Source organism: Podarcis pityusensis (genome assembly GCF_964106645.2).
Source record: "Podarcis pityusensis genome assembly, chromosome: 15".
Lineage (NCBI taxonomy): Eukaryota > Metazoa > Chordata > Lepidosauria > Squamata > Lacertidae > Podarcis > Podarcis pityusensis.
Genome location: NC_138040.1, coordinates 1,988,079 through 2,015,872, shown reverse-complemented (window position 1 = coordinate 2,015,872; position 27,794 = coordinate 1,988,079). Strand labels below are relative to the sequence as shown.

The window sequence follows — 27,794 nt, the reverse complement described above, 5'->3', positions numbered from 1 at the left end:
CTTCTCACTATATAGAAGGATCTGGCAACTTCTGTTTCAGTGTATCTGAAGAAGTGTGCTTGCACACGAAAGCTCATACCAAGAACTAACTTAGTTGGTCTTAAAGGTGCTACTGGAAGGATTTTTTTTTATTTTGACAGAAATAGTACCTCGGGTTAAGAACTTTGCTTCAGGATGAGAACAGAAATTGCGAGGCGGCAGCGGGAGGCCCCATTAGCTAAAGTGGTGCTTCAGGTTAAGAACAGTTTCAGGTTAAGAACGGAGCTCCAGAACGAATTAAGTACTTAACCGAAGGTACCACTGTAGTTGGGTGCTGCTCTTGCATAGAGAGGAAACATATTCACTTTGTAGCAAACAGTAACATAATTGTGCTACTCCATTTAATATTTTTTTAAAACACCAACTGATGGAAAAGACTACTACTCCCAAGCAGAGCTGCTGCCAGTCAGAGTAAGTAATATGGAGCCAAGTGGCCCACAAGGGACAAGTTGGATGTGGGCTGCCTAGCTCCATATTACCAATGGAGTGTCAGAGTTCAGATCCCTGCTCACCCATGAAGCTCACTGGGCCGCACTGCTCTAGTCACTGTCTCTCAGCTTAACCTACCTTACAGGGTTGTTGAGGGCAAAATGGGCTGGAGAACTATGTACACCACCTTGAGCTCTTTTGAGGAAGGTGGGGTATAAATGTGATAAATAAATAAGGTAAAGGTAAAGGGACCCCTGACCATTAGGTCCAGTCGTGGCCGACTCTGGGGTTGCAGCGCTCATCTCGCTTTACTAGCCGAGGGAGCTGGCGTACAGCTTCCGGGTCTTGTGGCCAGCAGGACTAAGCCGCTTCTGGCAAACCAGAGCAGCGCACTGAAATGCCACTTAACTTCCCGCCAGAGAGGTACCTATTTATCTACTTGCACTTTGACGTGCTTTCGAACTGCCAGGTTGGCAGGAGCAGGGACCAAGCAACGGGAGCTCACCCCGTCACAGGGATTTGAACCGCCGACCTTCTGATCGGCAAGTCCTAGGCTCTGTGGTTTAACCCACAGCACCACCCACGTCCCTGATAAATAAATAAGCAGCTTTAAATGTGTCCTCTGGGTTCACACGGGGGCAACACCAACTAATGGTTACAGTGAGGCTGAAGGTGAGTACATCAAGCATTTAAAATGTTTCCAGCCTATCTCTGTACAGAGTGCTTACCCACCACCTGCCCCTCCTTTCTCTCCCAATAAATTAAACCTCAGCGCTACCAGATGGGACCTATTTGACATGCACATACATTTAAAACGTGTTGTTTTTTTAAAAAATGCATTATATATCTTCATTGATGTACCGAACCCTGGAGTGTCTGGAGGACAGGCTAAAAAAGAGAAGGTGTTAAATAAACAAAAAAACAGATGTAGCTGCAGAATTTAAAAAGTAAATAAATTCACAACACAAGGGGAAAGCAACAGGGTGGGAAGAGGAAAAACCCAAACTCTGGTGTCAATTCTGAAACAGTTCTTACAATAACTAGTCGGCACAATTCCATTATGTCTGTGAGGTTTAGTCCGAGCAATCCTGCTTGCCCACGGCGCCTGTGCCTACAAATCCTTAGTGAGCGCCCAGTGGAACCTTCCTATCCAGTCGCAGTCTATCTCCGAAGGCAAAGAAGGCAGGAGAGAGAGAGAGCACTCTGCCTTCATGCCCTTTTGCAAACAGGGGGGGGGCTGCGATATAGAGGGGGCCTTCTGCTTGCTCGCCCAACGGGGCTTGCTTTTAAAAAGAGAAATTATCACACACCCACACACACCCAGGAGCTGTATTAAAAAGGGGAGGGGGGTCTCTCCTCTCCCTTGCCAGATGCCCTTTCCAGGGCTTGGCTGGGCCTCTGGAGGCGGCCGCCCATTCCCCAAGGAGGGGGGCTCGCAGCTGTCGCCCCCTCCCTCGCTGGGGGGGGGGGAGAAGCGAGCGCTGGAGACCTGAGATGGTGGCGGCAGCGGCGGCGGCCGCAGCAGCAGCAGCAGCAGCAGCTGCTCTTCCCTCCAGCCGCATTGAGGCCCCTGCGCCAGGCGCTGCGTGCCAGCCCGCCCGCCCCGGAGGACGCCACCCAGCTTGGCAGCGCCCCGACGGAGCGAGCAGAGAGTCCCCAGGCCCCGGGACGGCGCCCCGCTTCCTCCTCCTCCTCCCGCGCCCCCGATCCCTGGAAATCTAGGTAAGGCGCAGGACGCCCCCCTCCCAACCTCCCCAAACGGCGTGCGCCCTTGGAGAGACCTGGGCGCAGGTGCGTAAAATGGAGAGGGAAGGGGGGCCCTTTCTTTCCTACCGCCCCCCCCCCAAAAAACTGCAGGCTGCTCAGCAGACGGACCATCCGTGCACACGGGAAAGAAGCTCTTCTTGCTTGCTCGCCCCCCCCTCCAGCCAGCCCCCCCCCCAATATCCCCTCCCCCCTCCGCTCCAAACCCAGAGCCGCTGCAGAAGCCAGGCTATATTAGGAAAATGACCTCTGGGGTTTGCCTTGCAGAGCGCCTCGCCTTCTATAGCCGCCGCAGCGCCGGGGAGGAGTTCCGGCTTCGACCCTTTTTGCCGCCTTCTCCGAGGGCCCATTGAAAAAAAAAACAAAACCTCGGTGGCTTCCCTGGAAAGGAACGCTTCCTCTTCGCCCCCACCCTCCCGGAGCCCCGGAGCGGGTTTCGTCTTCGCGCAAAGAGGTCCTTGGGGGGCTTTCTTCTTCCACCTTTCTGCCTGCACCTCCTGCGCGTTCACACGATCAGGTGAATGCGTGTACGCGTTTCCCGTGCATGATGCCAGGACTGTCGAGTTCGATACCCGTGCCTGTGCTTTGCATGACCCACCGCGTGTGTGTGAGTTAATAACTACTTAGGCCTGTACCCAACTAAATGAACCCACTGAAATTGGTGGGTTTGTCTCTGTGTGTATTCCACCCCCATTCGCCCCATTGATTTTATTCACTGTCTGTCTCTCCGCCTGCCTTGTAATCTTTCTCTATGCCACGTTTAAACTTTAGAGATTTCGTGGTATGTAAATAGCCAAAGGAAACAAAATAAATTAAGTTAGGTACTCATGTTTGCTTTTTGTGGGTCTTAGTGTGGCTTAACGTGCCCTAATTAGGGCTGGAGATCATCTGCAGATGTTGCTGGGCTCCTAAACCCCCAGCAGCCAGCATTTTCGGTGTTAAGAATCGATAGCGAGATGGGCGCTTGCCACAACGGGGGATACAGGCATTCCCCAGCCCTGCCCCATTGAGACTTACAACGTTTTAACACACCCCACTGCTCTCCTGTTCTCTCCCTTCTTGCAATGTTCAGTTTCCGATTGTAACACCCATCACGGACAGGACCCCTGTCCTCTTGTAGCCTTTAAGTTAAGCATCATGCATGCTGATGGTGCTGCCTAAGAAATTGTGTGTGTGTGTGTAAACATAGGAACAGCAAGTGGATATCTAGGAACTGACATAGAATCATAGAATTGTAGAGTCAGAAGGGGTCCTGGGAGTCATCTAGTCCACCCCCTGCAATGCAGGAATCTCTGCTAAAGCATCCATGGTACAGAGCCATCCAACTTCTGCTTAAATAAGTCTTTAATATGGTTTTATATACACAGGAAGCCACCCAGAGTGCCTGGGGAAAGCCAGCCAGATGGGCAGGGCATTAATAATAACAACAACAGTAACAATAACCTCAATAATAATCATAATCATAGTAATAACCTCCAAGAAAGGAGAGTCCACCACCTTCCAAGGGAGTCCGTTCCACAGTCAAACAGCTCTTACCCCCAGAAATGTCTTCCTAATGTTTAGTCGGAATCTCCTTCCTTGCAACTTGAATCCACTGGCTCGTCTCTGTGCAAGATTGGTGTCTGTCTTTGCAACCAGGACTTTGGGTTGTGTGTATGCCTGATTGTGCACGCTTCAGGGAGCTGACTTTAGCGGGGCTCATTCAGGGGGGGCTTTTTGAGTCAGCAAAAATGACCTCAAGACCCATTAGAGTGAGATCTTTCTCCCTCTTTCCCCCATGCTGGTGGAATGTGGGGGTCGTGCAGTGAAACCTGGCCAGAGACTCAGAACAGAGGGAAGAAAGCCCCTTTGCACAATCAACAAATGAGAGAGACAGTGTGGTGTAGTGGTTGGGACCTGAGAGACCAGGGTTCAATCCTCGCTCAGCTGTGAAAGCTCGTGGGATGTAACCTTAAGCCAGTCACTGTTTCTCTCAGCCTAGCCTACCTCACAGGGTTGTTGCAAGGATATGATGGGGAGGACAGGACCATGTGCTCCCCCCTCGTGAGCTCCCTGAAGGAAAGGTGGGATATGACTATAACAATAATAATTCCATTGATAAAAATTCATTACTATTAACTATGAGTTACAGCTAGAAGGGGATGCGGGTGGCGCTGTGGGTTAAACCACAGAGCCTAGGACTTGCCGATCAGAAGGTCGGCAGTTCGAATCCCCGCAACGGGGTGAGCTCCTGTTGCTCGGTCCCTGCTCCTGCCAACCTAGCAGTTCGAAAGCACGTCAAAGTGCAAGTAGATAAATAGGTACCGCTCCGGCGGGAAGGTAAACGGTGTTTCCGTGCGCTGCTCTGGTTTGCCAGAAGCGGCTTAGTCCTGCTGGCCAGATGTACGCCGGCTCCCTCGGCCAGTAAAGCGAGATGAGCGCCGCAACCCCAGAGTCGGTCACGAATGGACCTAATGGTCAGGGGTCCCTTTACCTTTACCTTTTTACAGCTAGAAGACGGTGTTGGCCCCTAGCACTAGATGGCTTTTTTCAGAAGAGCTGCACAAAGGAGAAGGAGGAGGAGGGTTACTGTTAGCAATGCCAGCTTCACAAAACCTCCATGTGCAGGTGTGGCCTACCTGTGAATACCAGGTGTTGAGGATATAAAGAGGGGCCAGCCAATCCCCTCTGTGCCTTGCACATCAGCTTCCATGATGCATCTGACCAACTGCTGCAGACACACAGTGCTGACCTAGATGGGGCTTGGCTCTGGCCCAGCAAAGCAACGTTCTTCTGGAATCAGCGGAACTCCTGGCTGCAGGATGAAATGTGCGTGCCGGGGCACAGTTTTAGGCATTGAAAGCTCAGAGTTCTGGGGTGAGAAGTCTCAACTAGCTGTAGGCTTTACTAGGTCGATGCTGAAAACTGCATCATTTCTCTTGCTCTCGGCCTCATTTCTCCCATCTGCAATATGGGTCTAATAAGTCTGGTCTACCTTCCAGTGCTGTGGCAGAGAGGAGGTCCATGAACTGCCTTGAAACACCCCAGAGGCACATCTGTCCATGCTGAGGACAGCTGGCTCCCTCCTGAAATGAAAATTTGAAAAGCTAGTTCCTTGCCCCAAGGCGCTTACATAGTCTGAGGTTTGACAGTGGGCAAATAATGGAATAACTTTACTACTTCTTTATGTATAACTGACAAAAACAAAAATATGCAGGTTGTATTCAACCGAGTTCTACTCAGAGTAGGCCTGTTGAAATGAACATGCCTAAGTTAGCCATGCCCATTACTTTAAATGGGTCTACTCTGAGCCAGACTAGCACTGGGCGCAAACAATATTGATATCACTCTCTCTCTGTGTATATATGTTGCGTGATATAGACAAACACACAGACACACACACACACATTTTCTTGATTTGCATAACTAGTTCATGGCACCAGTTTTGAATTTTATCAATGCTGTGATTGAATTAGCAGTGCAAGAGCAATACAGGGTTGTTGCTGTTTTTTTAAAAAAGTACTAACTTCCTGATGGGATTGGATTGAAAATGGAATTGCAGTGGGAGTGGGGGAAAGGTGTGAGAAGATGCTGGAGTTTACAGAAGCAGAAAAAATATTGAGGGGAAATACCTAAGCTTTCTCCCCCACCCTCTCTTTCCCACCCCCCCAAAAAATAAAAAATAGCCAAGGAGAGGAAAAGGAGAGGGAATGAAAAATGAAAATGGGATGTATGGGATAGAGTATCCTGGAAAAAATAATGGGTGGCTGGATCCCTGAACAGGGGCACTCTTGTAGGGAGAGGCGGATGCGCTGCAACACTTTGTTGCCGCTCCCCCTTATTTACAAAAAAAAATTGAGGTGGTTTTAATATAAAAAAGTCGGGGTATATCATGTGGGCTACATTTTCAGGTCTTTTGGAAGGGTTTATTGGTTTCCTAAAATATTTGTGTACTGCTTGATTGTAAAAAAAAATGGAAACACAAAACAAACTCAGAGCAGTATACAGAAAAGATCAAACCATAAAAATATCGCTGAGGAAAGCTGACAACAGTAATAGAAGACTTTCAAAAAGTTAAAATAACAGTAGACTAAAAATAGGTGAAAACTCACACCGGCTTTCTAAACGTCTGGGGAGGCTTATCTAAACAGGAATGTTTACGGAGGAGCCGGAAAGAGTACAGGGAAGGCAGCTGCCTGCCGTCAAGAGGCAGGGAGTTCCAGAGGTGCAGGCGCAGCCACACTACAGAGCGGTTGTGGCAGGGCCAGTTCCTCAGATCAGAGCACTCTATGGGGCAAGGCGATCTCGTCGGTCAACGAGCTTGGCCTGGGTTTGGGTCTGCGTCTTCTGTTTGTCCCCTGCTGACCCCCTCTTTCTCCTTCTGTGTCCACCCTTCCCTTCTGCCCCCCCAAAGAAGCAGGATCCCTCCGCCATGAGTCGCCGGGTGGTGCGCCAGAGCAAGTTCCGGCATGTATTTGGGCAGCCAGTCAAGGCCGACCAGATGTATGAGGACATCCGGGTCTCCAAGGTGACGTGGGACAGCTCCTTCTGCGCCGTCAACCCCAAATTCGTGGCCATCATTGTGGAGTCAGGCGGCGGGGGGGCCTTCATGGTTTTGCCCCTGGCCAAGGTACGTTCCCCGCTCACCGCTGGTGGGAGGGAGCATGTTTGCAGGAGGGGGAGGCTGATGATTGCGAATGGTTGTTCAGCTAGTAATAATGACTTGCATAGCATTCAATATCTATATATTCGATTACGATTACGATATCTTTATTGTCATTGTCCCTTGCGGAACAATGAAATTGAAAAACTACATAAAAACTACATAAAACTACATAAAAACTACATAAAATCTTCAAAACCCCCAAAAACTCTAAAACCCCATTTTAAAACACACTATACTACAGAAACCCCTTATGCTGCGTTTAGAACCAGAATTGCATTAGCGTAGAAACTGTTTCTCAGGCGGCTAGTCCTGGCCTTTATAACCCTATACCTTCTTCCAGAAGGCAGAAGCTGAAAGAGATCATTTCCGGGGTGCGTACTATCATGTGCTATCTCTGCCGCTTTCTTATGACACCTGGAAGCATAGATTTGATCTAAGGTGGGAAGAGTGCACCCAATTATTCTCTCTGCAGTCTTTAAAGCACTTTGCATTCATTATCTCTTTGCAACGATCCGGCAAGGTGTTGTTGTTGTTTAGTCGTGTCCGCCTCTTTGTGACCGCCTGGACCAGAGCACGCCAGGCACTCCTGTCTTCCACTGCCTCCTGCAGTTTGGTCAAACTCATCCTGGTCTCTTCGAGAACACTGTCCAATCATCTCGTCCTCCGTCGTCCCCTTCTCCTTGTGCCCTCCATCTTTACCAACATCAGGGTCTTTTCCAGGGAGTCTTCTCTTCTCATGAGGTGGCCAAAGTCTTGGAGCCTCAGCTTCAGGATTTGTCCTTCCAGTGAGCACTCAGGGCTGATTTCCTTAAGAATGGAGAGGTCTGATCTTCTTGCAGTCCGTGGGACTCTCAAGAGTCTCCTCCAGCACCAGAATTCAAAAGCATCAATTCTTCTCCTTCAAGGTGGGATCTATATATTCAGAGCGCTTTGCATTCATTATCTCTTTGCAACAATCTGGCGAGGTGGGCCAGTTGTCTTCTGCCCTGGAGTGTGGATGGAGTTTTGTGGCTTGTCTCAGCAGAAGGAGTGTACCTAGCAGACCCCTCTTCGTTGCTGGGCTCCAACTCCCATCATCCCCAGCCACGCTTGGGCTGCTGGGAGTTGTAGTCCCGAGGTGGCTGACTACAAGTCCCAGCAGAACATTAGACGATTCGGGACAGGGAAAAGAAAAACCGTATTGACTCAGGGTATAGTTAATCCATGGAACTTGCTGCAGCAGGAGGTAGCGACAGCTGCCAACTTGGATGGCTTTAGGAAAGGACAAATTTCAGCAGCACCCTGTGTGGCATTAAAATTGCCCTGTGCCTCTTGCCTTCAGTTCTACGCCAATGGTACCCAATGCAGCCAAGCTGGTCATGCTATCCTAAAATCGCTTCTGCTAGATGGGCCACTGGCCTGACTGACTAAGCTCTCTTTATGTTCTTATGGAGGGCAGCCCCCTCATCCCTGCCGGACAAGGTAATATTTTTGCTGAGGATTCAAGAGCTTCACGTTGGGAGCCACTTCAGCCGAGGTGGGAAGTCTGATGCCCTTCAGACAGTTCACAGAGTCACAGAATTGCAGAGTTGGCAGGGACTCCCGAAGGTCATCCATTCCAACCTCCTGCAATGCAGGAATCTCAGCTATACCCTCTGTGACAGATGGCCATCCAACCTCTGCTTCTAAAACCTCCATTGAAGGCTCTGTTGTTGAACAGCTCTTACCCTCAGAAAGTTCTTGCTGATATTTAGTTGGGTGCCCTTCCTTGTGACTTGAAGCCATGGGTAGGCCAAACTAAGGCCCGGGGGCCGGATCCGGCCCAATCGCCTTCTCAATCTGGCCCACGGACGGTCTGGGAATCATCATGTTTTTACATGAGTACAATGTACCCTTTTATTTAAAATGCATCTCTGGGTTATTTGTGGGGCATAGGAATTCGTTCATATATTTTTTTCCAAAATATAGTCCGGCCCCCACAAGGTCTGAGGGACAGTGGACCGGCCCCCTGATGAAAAAGTTTGCTGACCCCTGCTTGAAGCCATTGGTTCGGGTCCTCCCCTAGGATAAAACAAGATTGCTCCGTCTTCCATGGGACAACCCTGGAAGGGTACAGCCCTGACTCACCTTTGCCACGTCTGTGTATCACCTGTACTTTGGTCCAGCATCACCTTGAAATCTGGGCACCCTTGCTTCTCACCTCCCGGTGTTTGGGAGAAGCAGAATTCATCAAAATTCTCCCTTTCGGCGTCACTACAAAAAACTGCCGGAGGTCTCTGTGCATTAGCTCAATCCTAGCCTTTTTTGTGGGGGGAGAAGTTGCCTGAACACTTCCCCCCTTCTGTTCCTGCATCCATTCTTGGGAAGAATTATTACCCCTTATTGTTATGCAACCTTGTATTTGAAATCTCAAGAGCTGTTTTTTTTAATCTCTCCACCACACAGGCCCCAATATCCTGGATATGGCCTCAGGCACAGCAGGGTTTGGGGGGGGGGTCCCAGCTGCCTCAGCAGGGGGTGCATGTGTGGTTGTAGGAGAAAGGAGACCACCTGCCGTTCCCCTTTCTGAGGGGGCCGTTTTTGTGTTACCAAAAGAATGGAAAGGCCCCTTGCCCAGGCTGGGGCTGCTGCTTAGAAGGACGTCCAAGGAAGCATTTTGCTTTGTGGGGATTTGAATATATCACCCCCTTTGCGTCCCCATAAAGTTGCAGGAGTGGTGGGTGGGGAGAAATGAGTTGGAAAAGGTCCCTTCCACAATAAATTATGTTTCTGTATTAAACCAGCAACATAATTTCCTGGCCTTCTAAAATCTGGAGGCTGTCACCCAATTTAAATGGATTTGCCAGCTGATTAATTGATGTAACCGCAGCTTGATTAATCCATTTACCAATGAACTGATTGAAGATCCTTGAGTCCTCCCTTAACAGGGACTGCCTTCTTTTTTGGAGATTTATGTCTCTGCGATAGGGTTTTGATTTTTCAATGAATACTTACTGTTTAACCCCCCCCCCCACTAATGTTAGCATCTCCCTCTCGTACATTTCCTAATTACAGTAACACACCAGGATGGAAGTAGGTTTATATTTTGTTTTATAGAAGATAGCAAACATGGCCCTAGCTGTTACAAATAGCTTGATCCTTTTAAGTGAATCAAATGACGCTTCCATTCATAAACCTATGGCTTAGACGTTTTGCAACCTCACAGAGTTCTTTTGCATAACTCCAGCAGACCCATTGACACAAATGCAAAGAGGCATCTAAGCATAATAAGCATTTTCGACACACCGCCTTCCTGGTTACAACTTGAACTGCACAATTGTGGGCCAGTGTGATGTCGTGGTTGGACTAGGACTCTGGGCGCGAGACCAGAGTTCGAATACCTGCTCCGCCATGGAGCTCATTAGATGACCTCAGGGCAGCCGCTCACTCTCAGACTGACCTACCTGACAGGGTTGTTCTGAGGATATGGGGGGGGGGGAGAGCTATGTACGTCACCCTGAAGTCCTTGGAGGTGGGGTATACATAAAGAAGCCGCTTGTGTTTCTCCAGTGATGGTGCTAATTATTGCTAGGTTGTATTCAACTTATTTTTCACTCAGCATAGACCTATTGAAATTAATGGACCTAATTTAGTTTGCAATCCTGTACAGTTCTACTCAGAGGTCAGCCCCATAGATCCCAGTGGGTAAATGAGTATAGGATTGCAGCTTGAGTCACGCTTTTTAATTTCAGTAGGTCTAACTCTGATTAAAACAACAACAACAACAACAATAATTATTATTTATACCCTGCCCATCTGGCTGGGTTTCCCCAGCCACTCTGGGCAGCTCCCAATCGACTATTAAAAACAATACAGCATTAAATATTAAAAACTTCCCTAAACAGGGCTGCCTTCAGATGTCTTCTAAAAGTCAGATAGTTGTTTATCTCCTTGACATCTGATGGGAGGACGTTCCACAGGGCAGGCGCCACCACCGAGAAGGCCCTCTGCCTGGTTCCCTGTAACCTCACTTCTCGCAGGGAGGGAACCACCAGAAGGCCCTCGGGGCTGGACCTCTTGGTTGAATACCACCGATCATTATTGATTAAATGTCTATTCTGTCCTTATGTCCAAAGGAGCCCAGGGTGGCAAACTCCCTGATTGTGTTAAAACAGTGCAATTAAAAATAAAATTTAAACTTCATTTTAAAACCTTAAAAATATTGAAGAACTTTTTAAAAAAGTAAACATTGTAAAACTTAAAGAAAAAAAGCGTCTCCCCAGTGGTTTAATGGAAACATTAGAATATGGAGAGGAGTAAGATGGAAACCTGTGTTGATGCCACGTAAGTCAATGGCCAAGATGCAGAAGGGGCACCCCAGCTTCTCCTTCCCCGGTCTTTTGGGACTGGAGCCTTAAATAAAATGGTGGGGCCCCCCTGGTTTTTCATTCTGGACAGGCTATCTGGAAGGCTGGAACAGCTGATGGTCTTGTGGTAGTTGTTATAAGGATTTACTTACAGAATCAGCCTTGTTGGCATTTTGCAACAGGACAGGTCTCTTTCCTTGAGGAGGCTAGTGATGGTATCTGTTAGGCCACTGAACAGGAGGCTGGACTAGATGGGCCACTGGCCTGATCCAGCAACCAGGCTCTTCCGATATTCTTACATTAGCACAGGGGACTCTTGCACCTTTAATTGTGCAGGAAAATCCTTCTGCATATCTATATTAAAGATGCAGTAGCCCCAATCTGCTTTGCATCAAGCCATTCTACATAACTGAGGGGAGGGAGATTTGACACCCTGATTCAGAATCCTGTTTAAAATAATAATAATAATAATTCAAATTTATTCTCTATGAACCAGATTTCTTTTATTGCCGCGGCTCTCTGGCTAAAGCAAAGCTCCTTTTCAGTTTTTTGACTTGGTCCTCTAATGTGTTTGCAGTTCCTCCTGCTTTTGTGTCGCCCACAGGCAGGGCTCCATTTGTACGTGAGGGTAACTTGCTGTTTTATGTCTTACGCCGCTGTGTCCAATTAAAAGGACGTCATAAAACCCCCAAGGGGTTGTACAAAACGCTCGTTCTACCCGGAGCAGATCCGTTGAAAACAAAGGGAGTGACTCATCTTGGGTCCGTGAATTTCGGCTGAACAGCTCTGAGTAAGACATGGTTGAAATGTGGATTGAAACCCCTCTGATGTGTCCATTTTCCAGCTTTTTCTTTGCAGGACCTCTGTCCTCTGTCCCTCGCTTTCCTTTCTCCCTGTCTTTTCCTTCCTGGTGCCCGCTGGTGCCCTCCCGGCCTCTGAAGGGCCTCGCCCAGGTCCAAAACTTTCCCTCCCCTCCCAGGCGGCGGTTGAGAGACGGACGAGAGCAGTTGGCCTTTCTGGGGACAGCGCTGTGCTCACAATAATGAATGACTCACTTCAGGAACAATTGAAATGATGGCAGGAAGTTGGGTGGGGGGGATCACTTTTTCCACGGCTCAGGTTTCCAGCTGGGCTGTTTACTGCGTGACGCAGGGGGATCGGCCCGCCTGACAAGGCCGGCTCTCTCAAGGTCGTGCGGCTAAGGCAGAGGGTGGGATATCTCGGCTGGTAGAGCATGAGACTCGTCATCTCAGAGTCGTGGGTTCGAGACTCCTGCACTGCAGAGGGTTGGACTGGATGACCCCCGTGGTCCCTTCCAACTTTACGATTCTGTGGTAAGAACGGTTCAGTGATGGAACCATTTGCCTAGACCAGTGTTTCCCAAACTTGGGTCTCCAGCTGTTTTTGGACTACACTTCCCATCATCTCTGACTGCTGGTCCTGCCAGCTCTGGATGATGGGAGTTGTAGTCCAAAAACAGCTGGAGACCCAAGTTTGGGAAACCCTGGGCCCTGGAGCATTCCCTCAAGCAGAGGTTGGACAGACATCTCCTGGAGATGCTCTAGCTCTAGATTCTTCTAGCTCTGGGCTGGACTAGATGACCCACGAGTCCCCCTGATGACTCTTAGTATTCTATGAATTGATAATACAGTGGTACCTCAGGTTAAGAACTTAATTCGTTCTGGAGGACTGTTCTTAACCTGAAACTGTTCTTAACCTGAAGCACCACTTTAGCTAATGGGGCCTCCCACTGCTGCCACACCGCCAGAACACAATTTCTGTTCTCATCCTGAAGCAAAATTCTTAACCCGAGGTACTATTTCTGGGTTAGCGGAGTCTGTAACCTGAAGCGTATGTAACCTGAGGTACCACTGTATACTTCACTGTTGGCTTAAAAAAAGTTTTGCGACCTGTTGTTCTTTAGTTGTTCAGTCGTGTCCGACGCTTCGTGACCCCCTGAACCAGAGCATGCCAGGCACTCCTGTCTTCCACTGCCTCCCGCAGTTTGGTCAGACTCATGCTGGTAGCTTCGAGAACACTATCCAACCATCTCGTCCTCTGCCGTCCCCTTCTCCTTGTGCCCTCCATCTTTCCCAACATCAGGGTCTTTTCCAGGGAGTCTTCTCTTCTCATGAGGTGGCCAAAGTCTTGGAGCCTCAGCTTCAGGATTTGTCCTTCCAGTGAGCACTCAGGGCTGATTTCCTTCAGAATGGAGAGGTTTGATCTTCTTGCAGTCCATGGGACTCTCCAGAGTCTCCTCCAGCACCAGAATTCAAAAATGTGAATTCTTCGGCAATCAGCCTTCTTTATAGTCCAGCTCTCACTTCCATACATCTCTACTGGGAAAACCATAGCTTGAACTATACGGACCTTTGTTGGCAAGGTGATGTCTCTGCTTTTTAAGATGCTGTCTAGGTTTGTCATCGCCTTTCTCCCAAGGAGCAGGCGTCAGTAAACCTTTAGTAGGTTGGCTGCCTTTTTGTGGGTCAAATGTGTGGGAAGAGGAGGGCTGCCTTTCCCAGAAATTCCCAAGATCTCTGTGTGTTTACAGACCGGCCGTGTGGACAAGAACATCCCCTTGGTGACGGGGCATACGGCCCCCGTGCTGGACATTGACTGGTGCCCCCACAATGACAACGTCATTGCCAGTGCCTCTGAGGACACAACAGTCATGGTAAGCGATGGCACCTTTGGAGCAAAGGTGTGGGGAGTCCAGGGAGACTATTTTTAGAGGGAAGGATGTTTCTAATTGGCAAATGGGGGCATATACTGGACGTGGTTGGGTACCTGTAGACACCTTATCAATTTGGGTGCCCGGATGTAGTACAACAGCATTTTTCGGAGGTGGCACGGGGGGAGACGATTCAAACGCATGAAGTCGGGGTTTTTAGGGTCCCTCCACACGTGACTCGAAGTGCGCAGAACCAGCCTCCTCTTCCAAGCCAGAGAGTATGGCCATTCGCCTTTAAATCACTGGAAAAGGTGTCAGGGGCTGTTTATAGCTGGCCGGCCGGTCCTCAGCCTGGCGTCTGACTTGCTAGGTATGATGCAGCATTTTGGGCTAAGAATAGCTCGGCGCACGACAACTCAGCAACTAAGAATAGTTGGCTCTGTGGCCTTGCCCGGGGGGTGGGTGGGAGTGAAGAAGGCGGCAGCTTCCTCTGATTCCCCCCCTCCAAAAAAAATTCCTCTTCCTCCCCTTTTTCTTCTCCTTTCACAAAGGACACCAAAGTGTCCTCCATAGAAAACTTTTTTTTAAAAAATGTATGTGTTTATCTTTATTTATGAGCTCAGGGACCATAGGCAGCTACCTTATCCAGAGTCAGGTCCATTGAGTTCACTATTGCCTACACTGACTGGCAGCTGCTCTCCAAGGTTTGAATCGGGGGGTAACCCCGTCCTTACCTGAAGGTGCCAGGGATTGACGCTGGGACCTTCTGCATGCAAAGCAGGTGACCTGTCACAGAGCTGCAGTGCCCCCTCCCCTAAAATTGGAACAAGTTCCTAGTCCTCATGGTTCTTAATGAAAGGGCTGGTTTAAATAGGAGCAAACCATTGGCCCATTTAGCTGAGTTTGGTCTGCACTGGCCGGCAGCATTTCCATGGGGTTTCAGGCAGTGAGAGCCTTATCCTGAAGATAAGGTGTCACTGGGGCTAGAACCTGGGACCTTCTCCACGCAGAGCGGGTGCTGAACACTTCCATCGCCGCCTCTTTGTCCCACCAGGTCTGGCAGATCCCCGACTACATCCCCATGCGCAACCTGACGGAGCCAGTCGTCACCCTCGAAGGGCATTCCAAGCGTGTGGGGATCCTGACCTGGCACCCCACAGCACGCAACATCCTACTGAGCGCAGGTGAGACCCTCTCCCCAGATTCAGGCCCCTCGCTGCACCAAGCCTGCAGCTCCCAGCATCCCAAGCCATTGGCTGCACTGGCTAGGACTGATGGGAATTGTGGCCCGAAATGTTTGGAGGACACCAGGTTGGCAGAGGCTGCTGATTTGAGCTCTCAGAAGAAAGGTAGGATTCAAATACAACATCAAGTGCCTTCCTGGCCCATCCTCTGCTAAAACAGCTCACCTGGACCTCCTGCCACCCTTTTGTCCTGCTGGAGTAGGCATGGCCACCTACTGGCAGCCACAAGAACTGCAGCGTGACGACAGCCTTACATGTATATGTATATAGTAAGATATTTGTCTAGATCAGCCTTCCCGCAATGTGATGCCCTCCAAATGTTTCAGGATTGCAGCTCTCACCGCAGCTGACTGTTCTGTCCTGCCAGGCTGACTGATGCCTCATTTTGGCCCTTTCCCAACTCCCCTTCCTTCCTGCAGGGGGCGACAACGTCATCATCCTCTGGAACGTGGGCACTGGGGAGGCGCTCCTGACCCTGGACGACCTGCACACCGACCTCATCTACAATGTCTGCTGGAACCACAACGGGAGCCTCTTTGTCACCACCTGCAAGGACAAGCACCTGCGGATCATTGACCCCCGGCAACACCTGGTTGTGGCAGTGAGTAGCCGCTGCTGGCTCCAGCCTGCCACTGAGCATGTGTGGACAGCCTCTCCTGCTCCCTGGCTTGTCTCTGCTTCCCTCTCTCCCCTCCCTGCCCCGGGACAGACATCTAAGGGTAAGCGTCGTGGCTCAGATTCCCTTGGACCTGGGACAGGGGACCTGTGGGCCTGAAGGTCTGTTGCTAGACTCCAGCTCCCATCAGCCAGCATGCTCAATGGTTGGGGACAACAGGAGCTGGAGCTCCTGAGATGCTTGACCGCTCGTAGCGGAAGCGGTGGGCAGACTTTGCACATGCTCAGAGACCCACTCTTCAGGCACACTCAGGGGTACTTTTCTCCCCACACTGTCCCCAAGCTTAGCAGTGGGGCATTGCCTAGCCAATTGGAGATGCTTTTAAATATATGTATTCATTTATTTCATAAAAGTTATACACTGCTTGATTGTAGAAAACCACAAAGCAGTTTACAAAAAGGGATAGAACAAGAAAGTTATCGCTCAGAAAAAAATTGCAGCAATCATTTAAAGCTTTCAAAGTGTTAAAATAACATGGTTCCTCTGGTTTGGAGTGGAAGCTGCCTTAGGCTGAGTTAGACTCTTGGTCCATCTGGCCCAGTATTGTCTGCACTGACTGGCAGCAGCAAGGCAGGGTTCTAGGCGGGAGCATTTCCCAGCCCTGCCTGGTGATACCATTAAGATCCTGGGACGTTCTGCATTCAAGGCAGATGCTCTCCCAGTGAGCTCTGACTCTTTCCATCTGGGAAGGCGCAAAACAGCACCAATTTGTCTGTTTATGGCAGTTAACTGGGCTTTTTTCGCGATCTGTTAACTGGGACGCGGTTTGCAAAGCCAGATCAGGTTCTGTCTCAGACCCAAAGCATCCTCCTTTAGGATTCGTCCCCCGTTTTGCACTCGCACAAACGTAAAAGCGAGCCTCTACATTAAAGGAATGCGAGTGCTCCGTGTCAGCCTCAGTGGCCAACCAGGTGCCTGGGCCAAGCCCTTGAGCAGGATTTGAACGCAGGAGCACCTCTCCCTTCCTGCGATTGTCCCTGCAAAGAGCTGTGTTCCTTCTTCCTTCCCTCTCCGGAGTGTGCTCTTACTTGGACCTGTACTAACCTTGTGTGTGTGTGTGTCTATCTCTCTGTTTGGTCCTAACCTGCTTAACCCTGCGGCCGCCAGGAGAAATTCAAGCCCCACGAAGGCGCCCGTCCCGTCCGAGCCATCTTCATGGCCGATGGCAAAGTCTTCACCACCGGGTTTAGCAAGATGAGCGAGCGGCAGCTAGCGCTTTGGGACTTGGTACGGCTTGGGGAGGGGGTTGCATGACGGATGGTGGGGAGGGGTGTGTGTGTGTGTGTGTTTCTCTTGGGGTGGGGGGCCTATCCTGGCCTTTCTATCAGCAGGAGGAGAGGAGAGGGAAGGAGAGCGTATTGGAACCCTGATCCCAGTACTGAATGAAGTGTACCAACCAGGGAATCACCGCTGGTATTTTTGGAGGAAACAATACGATACGATAATCTTTATTGTCATTGTCCCATACAGAACAATGAAATCGAAAAAATCTACATCAGACATTCAAAAACCAACAAGTCTGCTATCCCAACTATCCCAGCCTGGTTAGCCCCTAAAAACTCTGATACCCCATAATTGAATACAATATACTCCCATAGAGACTAGCTTAAAAAGGTAAAGGGACCCCTGACCATTAGGCCCAGATTGCGGCGCTCATCTCGCTTTATTGGCCGAGGGAGCCGGTGTACAGCTTCCGGGTGATGTGGCCAGCATGACTAAGCCACTTCTGGCGAACCAGAGCAGCGCACGGAAACGCCGTTTACCTTCCTGCAGGAGCGGTACCTATTTATCTACTTGCACTTTGACGTGCTTTTGAACTGCTAGGTTAGCAGGAGCAGGAACCGAACAACGGGCGCTCACCCCGTCGCGGGGATTCGAACCACCGACCTTCTGATCGGCAAGTCCTAGGCTCTGTGGTTTAACCCACAGCGCCACCTGCATCCCAAGAGACTACCTTACACTGCATTTTAAACCAAAATCGCATTTGGATAGAAACTGTCTAAACCACAACAAAGGCCTACCAAAAATGTGTACTGACCACAGTTTCCCCTTTCATTATCAATGGGGGGCAGGTGGGGAAACAAGGCAGCTCACTGTCTCCCCGCCCCCCTGCCCCCGAGTGATTTAGAAAATTTTTAGAATTGGTTGCCTGATTCTGATTTTGGTGGTGGTTCTAGGTTCTGGCCCTTAGCCTGAGTTCACAACATGGCCTTGTTCAGAGAAGCATATTTCCTCTGTTACTTCTTGGTCCTGTTAGGAAACACTGACTCTGGACGCACCCTACATTTTAGAGCCCATCCACTTCCACCGAAGAACCTTGGGAAGTGTAGTTTGTTAAAGGCGCTGGGAATTGTAGCACTTTGTGGGGGTTAAACTACAGTTCCCAGGATTCTTGGGGGGGAAATAATGTGCTCTAAATGTACCGTTATTATTATTATTATTATTATTATTATTATTATTATTATTATATCCCACTTTCATCTAAAGAGCACAAGGTGGTATACATACCGTATTTTTCGCTCTATAAGACGCACCAGACCACAAGGCGCACCTAGTTTTTGGAGGAGGAAAACAAGAAAAAAAATATTCTGAATCTCAGAAGCCTGAACAGCAAGAGGGATCTCTGCGCAGTGAAAGCAGCAATCCCTCTTGCTGTTCTGGTTTCTGGGATAGCTGCGCAGCCTGCATTCGCTCCATAAGATGCACACACATTTCCCCTTACTTTTTAGGAGGGAAAAAGTGAGTCTTATAGAGCAAAAAATCCCTCTCTATTTTATCCTCAAAACAACCCCATGACGTAGGTTAATCTGATGCTGCCCTCTGTGGCTTTTTCTTAGTTTTGCCGCTTGGGGGCGCACCTCTAGAGTAAAAGAACCACCTGAGAATTAACAGGGATCTCCCACCACACAGCGAGTTTTATTAAAAATTAAAATTAAAAATTTCCTTGAGAAATCTCCAGGGGCAGCAGCAGCTCCCAGCCGGCAATCCCTCTCTCTCTCCATCCTTCTCACCTCCTCCGGCACCTCGCTTTTCTTTTCGACACACCCTTTTAACCCTTTCTCTCCCTGCTCGCCCCAGGAAAGGTTTGCCCCTCACGAAGGGATGCGGCCGATGAGAGCCGTCTTCACCCGCGACGAACTCGTCTTCACCACAGGGTTCACTCGCATGAGCCAGCGAGAGTTGGGACTCTGGGATCCGGTAGCCGGGCCACGCATGGTGTGGAGTGTTTTCCCACCCCCCGGGAACCTGGGCGCTTTCTGCGACATTGCCACCTCTCCCGGCACGCGGAGTGTTTGGAGACAGGCCAGGGCAGCTGCAAAGTTCAGGCGAGGAGACATGTGGTCAAAGGCATTAATGCGCAGAGGAACATCAGAGGGACACCATAAGTTCCAGCAGGGCAGCTTTAAAAAACCTCAGATGCCCACTGGATCCAAAGGTCCAGCATCCTGTGTCCTCTAATTCAATGTTTCCCAAACTTGGGTCTCCAAATGTCTTGGACTACAACTCCCATTATCTCTCAACATCTACATGCAGCCGCTGGGAGAGATCATCAGGGGGTTTGGGTTGGGTGTTCATCAGTATGCGGATGATGCCCAGCTCTACCTCTCTTTCAAATCAGAACCAGTGAAGGCGGTGAAGGTCCTGTGTGAGTGTCTGGAGGAGGTTGGAGGATGGATGGCGGCTAACAGATTGAGGTTGAATCCTGACAAGACAGAAGTACTGTTTTGGGGGGACAGGAGGCGGGCAGGTGTGGAGGACTCCCTGGTCCTGAATGGGGTCACTGTGCCCCTGAAGGACCAGGTGCGCAGCCTGGGAGTCATTTTGGACTCACAGCTGTCCATGGAGTTGCAGGTTAATTCTGTGTCCAGGGCGGCTGTCTACCAGCTCCATCTGGTACACAGGATGAGACCCTTCCTGCCCGCAGACTGTCTCGCCAGAGTGGTGCATGCTCTAGTTATATCCTGCTTGGACTACTGCAATGCGCTCTACGTGGGGCTACCTTTGAAGGTGACACGGAAACTGCAATTAATCCAGAATGCAGCAGCTAGACTGGTGACTGGGAGCGGCTGCCAAGACCACATAACACTGGTATTGAAAGACCTACATTGGCTCCCAGTACGTTTCCGAGCACAATGTTGGGACTGACCTTTACAACCCTAAATGGCCTCGGTCCAGTATACCTGAAGGAGTGTCTTCACCTCCATCGTTCTGCCCGGACACTGAGGTCCAGTGCCGAGGGCCTTCTGGCAGTTCCCTCACTGAGAGAAGCCAAGTTACAGGGAACCAGGCAGAGGGCCTTCTCGGTAGTGGCACCCGCCCTGTGGAAGAGAAGAATAACTACCAGACTTTTAGAAGACATCTGAAGGCAGCCCTGTTTAGGGAAGCTTTTAATGTTTAATAGGTTATTGTATTTTAGTGTTTTGTTGGAAGCTGCCCAGAGTGGCTGGGGGGACCCAGCCAGATGGGCGGGGTATAAATAATAAATAATAATAATAATAATAACAATTATTATTATTATTATTATTATTATTAGCCCTGGCTAGCAAGACCAGTAGCCATGGATGATGGGAATTGTAGTCTGAAAAAACAGCTGGAGACCCAACTTTGGGAAACGCGGCTTTAATTCACACGCATACAAAGAATCAGGTGTCGTAGCTGCTTCTTGCTCACTGACAAGGCAGGCGGGCAATTGAACTAATTTGCATTGCTCAGCCGGTAGAGCATCTCAGGGTTGTGGGTTCAAATCCCACGCTGGGCAAAATATTTCTGCATTGCAGGGGTTTAGATTAGACGACCCTTGTGGTCCCTTCCAACTCTCCAGTTTTAAGATTCTAAGACAGGTGTAGCTAACATTAGTCCTACTCAGAGTAGACCCACTGAAATTAATGGAGGTGACTATCTGAGGTTCATCCCGTTCACTTGTCGTCGTTTCCCTGTTTGGCCACTGGAGGGCGCATCTCTAAGTTGCTTCCTGGGAGATGTAGTCTTTCAGTGCCTTGTCAGTGTTGGATCAGGTGGCATTGAGGACTTCATCCCCCATCATGCATTGTGCAGGAGGCCAACTTTACCACATTCCTTTGAGTATAAGGATAGTTGGATTCTAATTGAGCCACCAGTGGAGGCAAGTGCCATGTTCCTGGAACCTTGCAGTGGTGTGGATTTGCAGAGGCGTGTGTGCTTGTGGGGAGTGTGGGGGGGCATGAAAATCACAGTGCATGCTGGGAATGCTGTGCTCCTAAGTGTGCAAAGCATAGGAACTGGGACTTCTGAAAGAAGAGATGGGGTTTCTAGTTGGGGGGACCCACCCCTACCTGGAGGCAGGAGAAAGGCAAATAGAAATGTTAATCCTAGAGCTGCGACAGGGTGGCCGTTAAAGGTAAAGGGACCCCTGACCAATAGGTCCAGTCGTGGCCGACTCTGGGGTTGCGGCGCTCATCTCGCTTTATTGGCTGAGGGAGCTGGCGTACAGCTTCTGGGTCATGTGGCCAGCATGACTAAGCCGCTTCTGGCAAACCAGAGCAGCGCACGGAAACACCATTTACCTTCCCACCGGAGCAGTACCTATTTATCTACTTGCACTTTGAGGTGCTTTCGAACTGCTAGGTGGGCAGGAGCAGGGACTGAGCAACAGGAGCTCACCCCGTCAGGGGGATTTGAACCGCCGACCTTCTGATTGGCAAGTCCTAGGCTCTGTGGTTTAACCCACAGCGCCACCCGCGTCCCTATAGGGTGGCCTTTACACAGCTGGCATTTGGCATAGCCAGACTTCCCACTCCAAGGCCAGCTCTGTGCTTGAAGAATGACCTGGCCCTCAGCACATGCTCAGAGGCACACGATCTCCTTGTTTTGCTCCTCCTGTTTCTGAGCCTTGGGCTCCCTCCCAGCATGGGAACCCAAAAGTCAAGACGGTGGAAGGAAGGTGATTCAAATGCCTGACAAAGGGAAGTAGAGTGTGTCCCTAGCTTAATGGGCTTGGTTGGGGGGGCGGGTCAGACTAGATGTCCTTTGAGATGCCTTTCAATGGAGCTCAGTGGCAGAGCCCAACAAAACATTGCATGCCACCTTTGTATACCATGCCAGGCTCTTTCTCCACATTGCCCAGTGTTGCCTGCACTGACTGGCAGCGCCTTTGGCAGGGAAAGCTCTTTTCCCATCACACGCTACCAGTTTCTGGAGATGTCAGATTTTGAACCTGGAACCACCTGCGTGCAAAGTGGGGGCTCTGCTACTGAGCTCCAGATTCCCTCTCCACTTGGGTCGTGGGGCTGAGGAGGGAGGTTGGGTAGTGCTGGGCTTTTGGCTGAGAGAAGCCACCCCCATTTTGTGTGTGTGTGATTGCTGTGCCCAGATTGTGTCTGGTCTGGTTTTGTCCCCTGTGTCCTGACACCCCCTTCTTCCTACAGAAGAACTTCGAGGAGCCCATAGCCCTCCAGGAGATGGACACAAGCAATGGGGTTCTCCTTCCCTTCTATGACCCCGATTCCAGCATAGTCTACCTGTGTGGCAAGGTAAAAAGTGAGAAAAATGCTCCCTTATACCAAGATGAGGGATTCTTTGGAATGCAGATAGAGAGAATTGATAAGAATAATGATCTGTTATTACCTTGACAGAAGTGTACAATAGATGAGCCTTCTTGTGTTTTGGCTCATCTTCCTCCTTTTTTTCTTCTTCTCCTTTTTTTCCTTTTTTCCTTTTCTTTTTTTCCTTCTCATCCTTTTTTCTTTTTTCTTTCCCATAATGGCTTATGTTTTATACCATGTACTTTGATATTTTTTGTAGATTTTTAGCTTTTTTCATTATTATTATTATTATTAAGGAATTTTCTTTTGTAATTTTTGTTGTCTATATTTATATGTATTAGTTTAAAGCAAAATAAAAGTTTTGTTTTGTTTTTTAACGTGGGAGGCTGTAGCATTCCTGTCTGGCCGCAGAAGAGATGGGGGCACTAGCGCCTCTGAGGCCAGCTGCCCCCATTTCTCCCACTGTTTCCATTTTGGGCATTCTTAAAATTGGTACCCGAGCTCGCTCGCTTTCCTCTCCCCTCCTCCTCCCTTTTCCTTTTGCAACAACACTTCTGCGGCATAGTGGCCTGTAAGAGTGTCTTGGCTCCTGGGGTTCACACACTGGCCACACTCTCTCTTAGCCTGTCTACCTTGCAGGGCTGTGAGGATAAAACAAGGAAGTGGGGGAAGAGTGAGCTGAGTACATTGAGGGAAGATCTTCCAGGACTGATATCCAACGAAGCAGTTTGCCTTTCAGGAAAGTGGGAAGATGCTCAAAGATAGGGATTTAGCTTTTTGGATTTTGGATTTAGATTTTGAGGGTTTGGGGTTTTGTTTTGTTTTTTATGAAAAAAAGATATTTTGATGTTTTGAGTTATTTTGGATTTTAGATTTTATTTTATTTTAAGTTTTGATTTGTAGAAAGAGAACTCTCCCATAAGGAATGCCCTACCCTGCTTTTCAAATGTGTGCACATTTTCCTCCTATTTATATTAATTTCTCCATTCAGGGCATCCCCTATCCCTGTTTATCAGCAAACTTCCGTGCTGATAAAAACGCAGCAAACTTTTCCTCGCACCCTGAAATGTGTGAGATTCATGCTAACTCATTAAAAAAACGAAACAAAAAGCCAAGTTACTTCCCAACCTAAATCTCCTGCTTCCGTGCAGGGGGACAGCAGCATCCGGTACTTTGAGATTACGGACGAAGCCCCCTACGTCCATTACCTGAGCACCTACAGCAGCAAAGAACCCCAGCGAGGGATGGGCTTCATGCCCAAGAGAGGCCTGGATGTCAGCAAATGCGAGATTGCCAGGTATGGCTCAAGGTCCAAGAGGTGGAGGGTGGCTTGAGAGGTGCGACGGGGCCCTTCCTAAGGCAGGTTTGTGGCTTCGGAAAGGAGAAAACCTCTGTTATTCCCCTCCATTGGCAAGCTCAGCTGCTGCGTGCCAATCTGACACAAATTGAATTTGACGCGAATCGCATCACAGAATTGAAAAGTTGGAAGGGACCCCCAAAGGTCATCTGGCCTGACCCCCTGCAATGCAGGAATCACAGTTAATGAGTCCCTGACGGATGGCCAGCCAACCTCTGCTTCTAAAGAAAATAAGGGAGTCCCTTCCGCTGTCAAATGGCTCATAACCAGTGAATCACCCAGTGGGCCTCCCTGGAGAGCGTGTTTCGCCGATGGAGGGGCCACCACCGAGAAGGCCATTTACCCAATGGCTACTAGCTCCATCTAGGTTGGTGGGATCTGAATAAAAGCCCCAAATAACCACGACCTCAGTGGATGGGGCAGCCTAGTGTCCAGGGAGCTGATGCTTCAGGTGTTGGTGGCGCAAGAATCTAGCGCAGGTTATAGGGCTGTGCCTGCCCCATAACCCACAGAGGGGGAGCCACAGCCCAGGGCCCAGCTGCTGCTCTCCAAGCCTCTCTTCCTGGCTGTCAAAACTTTCCCGTGGCCGCAGCCCTTTTCCCTCACCGGCCCCACACCTGGGGGCGTTTTGCCTGGCTGGAAATTCCCACCTGAAACTCTGACTCTTCACTTGGCATGATGGAGGACGCAGAGGTGTGTGTGTGGGTCTGTGTGCAAAATTTGTTGCTCCGCACACTTTTTCCTCCGGCCTCACCCCAGCCCCGGCATGCGGCCCCCAGACTGAAAAACGGGTTCCCTGCCCTCACCTGACCTTGCGTCCCCCTTTTCCTCTCCCCCATGAAACAGGTTTTTCAAGCTGCACGAACGCAAATGCGAGCCCATCGTTATGACCGTTCCACGAAAGGTGAGCAAATCGGAAGATTTGGGGACCATGGGCATGTCAATTTGAACTTGGGGGGGAAGGAAGAACCATTAATGGAGACACACACACACACACACACACACACACACCGGCTTCATCAGTTTCCCAATATACCTGAGCTACAAGTCCCGTCAGACCAGAAACCAGGCTTGATGGGAGTTGTAGTTTAGCAGCACCTGGCGGGCTAGAGGCTCCCGCGCCATGCCTGCTCTAGAACCGTGGTTCCCAAATGGGCAATAGTGCCCCCTGGGGGCAGCGGGGTGTATGTGCTGGAGGGGTAAATGACTATCAGACTTTGAAAAGCTGGGGAAAGTTCACTAATCCTATTTAATTAATTCAATTTTGTTTTGAACAAATGTGCAATTAATTGTTGCTGCTTTGAATTTTATTGTGTTATTGTCTTCCTCAGTGGCTATTCTAAATAATGCTGTTTGTAGGGTAGGGGACACGGGGGTGAATTTATGGAACTGGGGGGGGGGGCGGCCCCCAAAAGCCATTGTTCTAGATGGACCAGATCTTAGTCCAGAGGGCATTATGGATAGCAAGGACAAAGCAGTCTGGAATCTCTCCTGTTCCCTTCTCTCTCTCCTGGGCAGTCCGACCTCTTCCAAGACGATTTATATCCCGACACGCCGGGGCCTGAACCCGCACTCGAGGCAGACGAGTGGCTGTCGGGAAAGGACGCGGAGCCCATCCTGGTTTCGTTGCGGGACGGCTATGTCCCCGTCAAGAACCGGGAGCTCAAGGTCACCAAAAAGAACATCCTGGACAGCAGGCCCCCCACGGGGCCACGGCGAAGCCAGTCCACTTGCGACACAAATTTTTCGGTGAGTTTTTCTCATCCGCTCAGGGGCGGGAGAGGGGGGGTAAACTGGACGGCTATGAAAGCGCCTGGAACGCTCTCTGCAGCAAGGGTTAAATCAAGTTGCGGCGCCACCTGGTGGCGGTTGGAGAAACAGCCGCAAAATGCCCTTCAAGGCACTTTGACGCTGTTCAGTTTCCTCCAAAGCATTTCAGTGGGAGTTTCCAGGGGGCTGTGGAATGGACCCGAATGGCTACATTGGTGGAGGATCACAAATGCTGTGGACTAGAAGCTTGCTTTTCCCCATCCGGAGGAATGAAGGGCTGAGACCTTTTCCAGGGAGCGTGGTGGGGTCCCCTAGGTCCTGCCACTCCTCTAACTCTTGCCTTTCTCTCTCTTTCTTTCTCTGTCCTTTCTCCCCACCTGCTCCCCCAAAGCGTTCTGCCTTGGAGGAGCTTCTGGAAGAGATACGGTCCTTGCGGCAAACTGTCCAAGCTCACGAGAAGCGCATCTCTGACCTGGAAAACAAACTCTGCCAGTTCACCAACGGGACGGACTAGCAACTCCCCCCACCCCCCGAAAAAGCCACCCACCCACCAGCCTTGGCCATGCCTGGGGACATCCTCCGCCAGAGACCCGGATTCTGCATCTTTCCCCTTTCCCGGAGACTCCGCTGCTTATTCTCCCATGGCTCAGCAGACGTTTGCAGTGGGGAGCAGGGACATTCTCCCCCCCGCCCGACCCCCGCCTACTGGAAATGGCCCACCACCCTGACCTCCCCCCCTAGCTTGGACTTTGATCTCAGCTGCTTTGGAACGACAGGCAAGACCTTTTTGGGGGAGGGGGCAGAGAGAATCAAGGAGAGAGGGATCAGAGTTCATATCTTGGCCCCCCACCCTGTCCCAAAACTGGGCCCGACACCCACCCTCTACCTCATCCTGCCTTCTCCTTGCCACGGAACGGGACAACTGTGTTATTTTTATTGGGGGGGTGTTCCATGTGTGTTTTGGGATGCAGTGATCGGGGTGGGGTGGGGGGGTCGAGATTTGAGGTTGAATGGAGACTGGGGGGTGATGGGGGATGAGGGAAGTGGGGGGCAGGCATTGCTTTTGGGCGAGAGACAGACCCTGCAGGCGGGGGCAGACGTTGGCCAGAGGAGAGCGGATCGGGTGGCCTCTGTGCTGAAAGAATGGGTGGGGTATTATGGGATGGCTCGGAACAAATATCCGGGGCCCTGATGAGTTGCCTCACATCTTTGGTTTGGGGGGGCCAGGTTGTTCTCAGCAATATGTAGTTGGGTGGAGTGCCAGCTGTTTGAAAAGGGGGAGAAAAGATCTGTAGGCCATCCCTGAATTGTAAGGACGTGCCAATGAATTTTGGGGATCCCTGGAATGGAGCGGGAGGGGGGCTGGGGGGTGGGACAAGGCAGAAGGGCCATTGCTCATGCGCAAACGCTGATTAAAATATACGTGCAGTTAAAAGGTGCCCATCAGACGCAGCCTCTCTTTTTTCTGTCTGTCAAAGGGCAAATATGTGTCTATCAATCCCGCTGGATCCCTTCCAACTCTTGATTCTATAGCCTCCAGGGCTGTGTTGTCATTGGACAGAGTCGGACCCAGGAGGGACTGGGTTCGAATCAGCACTCGGCCACAAAGCTCAGCCTTAGATGGCTTGCTCTCTGCCTAAACTACCTCACAATAAAATGGGGGAACAAACTATGAGGGACAGGATTTACGTGGGTGGTGCTGTGGGTTAAACCACAGAGCCTAGGGCTTGCTGTTCAGAAGGTCGGCGGTTCGAATCCCCGCGACGGGGTGAGCTCCCGTTGCTCAGTCCCTGCTCCTGCCCACCTAGCAGTTCGAAAGCACGTCAAAGTGCAAGTAGATAAATAGGTACCACTCTGGCGGGAAGGTAAACGGCCTTTCTGTGCGCTGCTCTGGCTTGCCAGAAGTGGCTTAGTCATGCTGGCCACATGACCCGGAAGCTGTACGCCGACTCCCTTGGTCTATAGAGTGAGATGAGCGCCGCAACCCCAGAGTCTTGTCACGACTGGGCCTAATGGTCAGGGGTCCCTTTACCGTTTTATTAAATAAAATGAAAGAGCTTCTTCTAAAACCATAGCTCCATGGTAGATCCCAGATTCAGAATTGCAGAGCCTCTCTCAACTGTACCTGGAGAAGTTCAGCCTGAAGACTGGTTGCTCTGCCACTGAACTACGGCCCTTTCCCAACAGACACCAAAAGGACGGAGGCAGGAGACAGCGAAGGTTCACGAGGTTTTATTTTGTGTCTCTGTGTAGGTAACACACCTGAGCAGGCTGGTTGTTGTGGTCCCTCCCCTCAGAGAGTGGCTTCCCCCTGGCACGTGGGGGTTAAGGACCCACATCCTTTCCGAAGAGC

At 50.2% G+C, this 27,794-nt stretch overlaps 1 protein-coding gene across 5 annotated transcripts; it reads left to right on the top strand.

Moving 5' to 3' along the window:
- The first annotated feature begins 1,867 nt into the window (after positions 1 to 1,867).
- On the top strand, positions 1,868 to 26,322 carry CORO6 (coronin 6). 5 transcript variants are annotated; one of them, XM_080983876.1, is made up of 13 exons: positions 1,868 to 2,190; positions 2,500 to 2,749; positions 6,626 to 6,841; positions 13,754 to 13,876; positions 14,928 to 15,057; positions 15,537 to 15,718; positions 16,901 to 17,020; positions 18,872 to 18,991; positions 22,198 to 22,302; positions 23,466 to 23,611; positions 24,518 to 24,575; positions 25,190 to 25,420; positions 25,833 to 26,322. In XM_080983876.1, the coding sequence occupies exons 3-13, from the start codon at positions 6,644 to 6,646 to the stop codon at positions 25,953 to 25,955; spliced, it is 1,536 nt and encodes a 511-aa protein (XP_080840002.1). In that variant the 5' UTR covers positions 1,868 to 2,190; positions 2,500 to 2,749; positions 6,626 to 6,643; the 3' UTR covers positions 25,956 to 26,322. The 5 variants fall into 5 exon arrangements, with proteins under 5 accessions (XP_080840002.1, XP_080840000.1, XP_080839999.1 ...); XM_080983874.1 differs by lacking the exon at positions 18,872 to 18,991 and having other exon boundaries at positions 1,869 to 2,190; XM_080983872.1 differs by lacking the exon at positions 16,901 to 17,020 and having other exon boundaries at positions 1,876 to 2,190.
- The last annotated feature ends 1,472 nt before the right edge of the window (positions 26,323 to 27,794 follow it).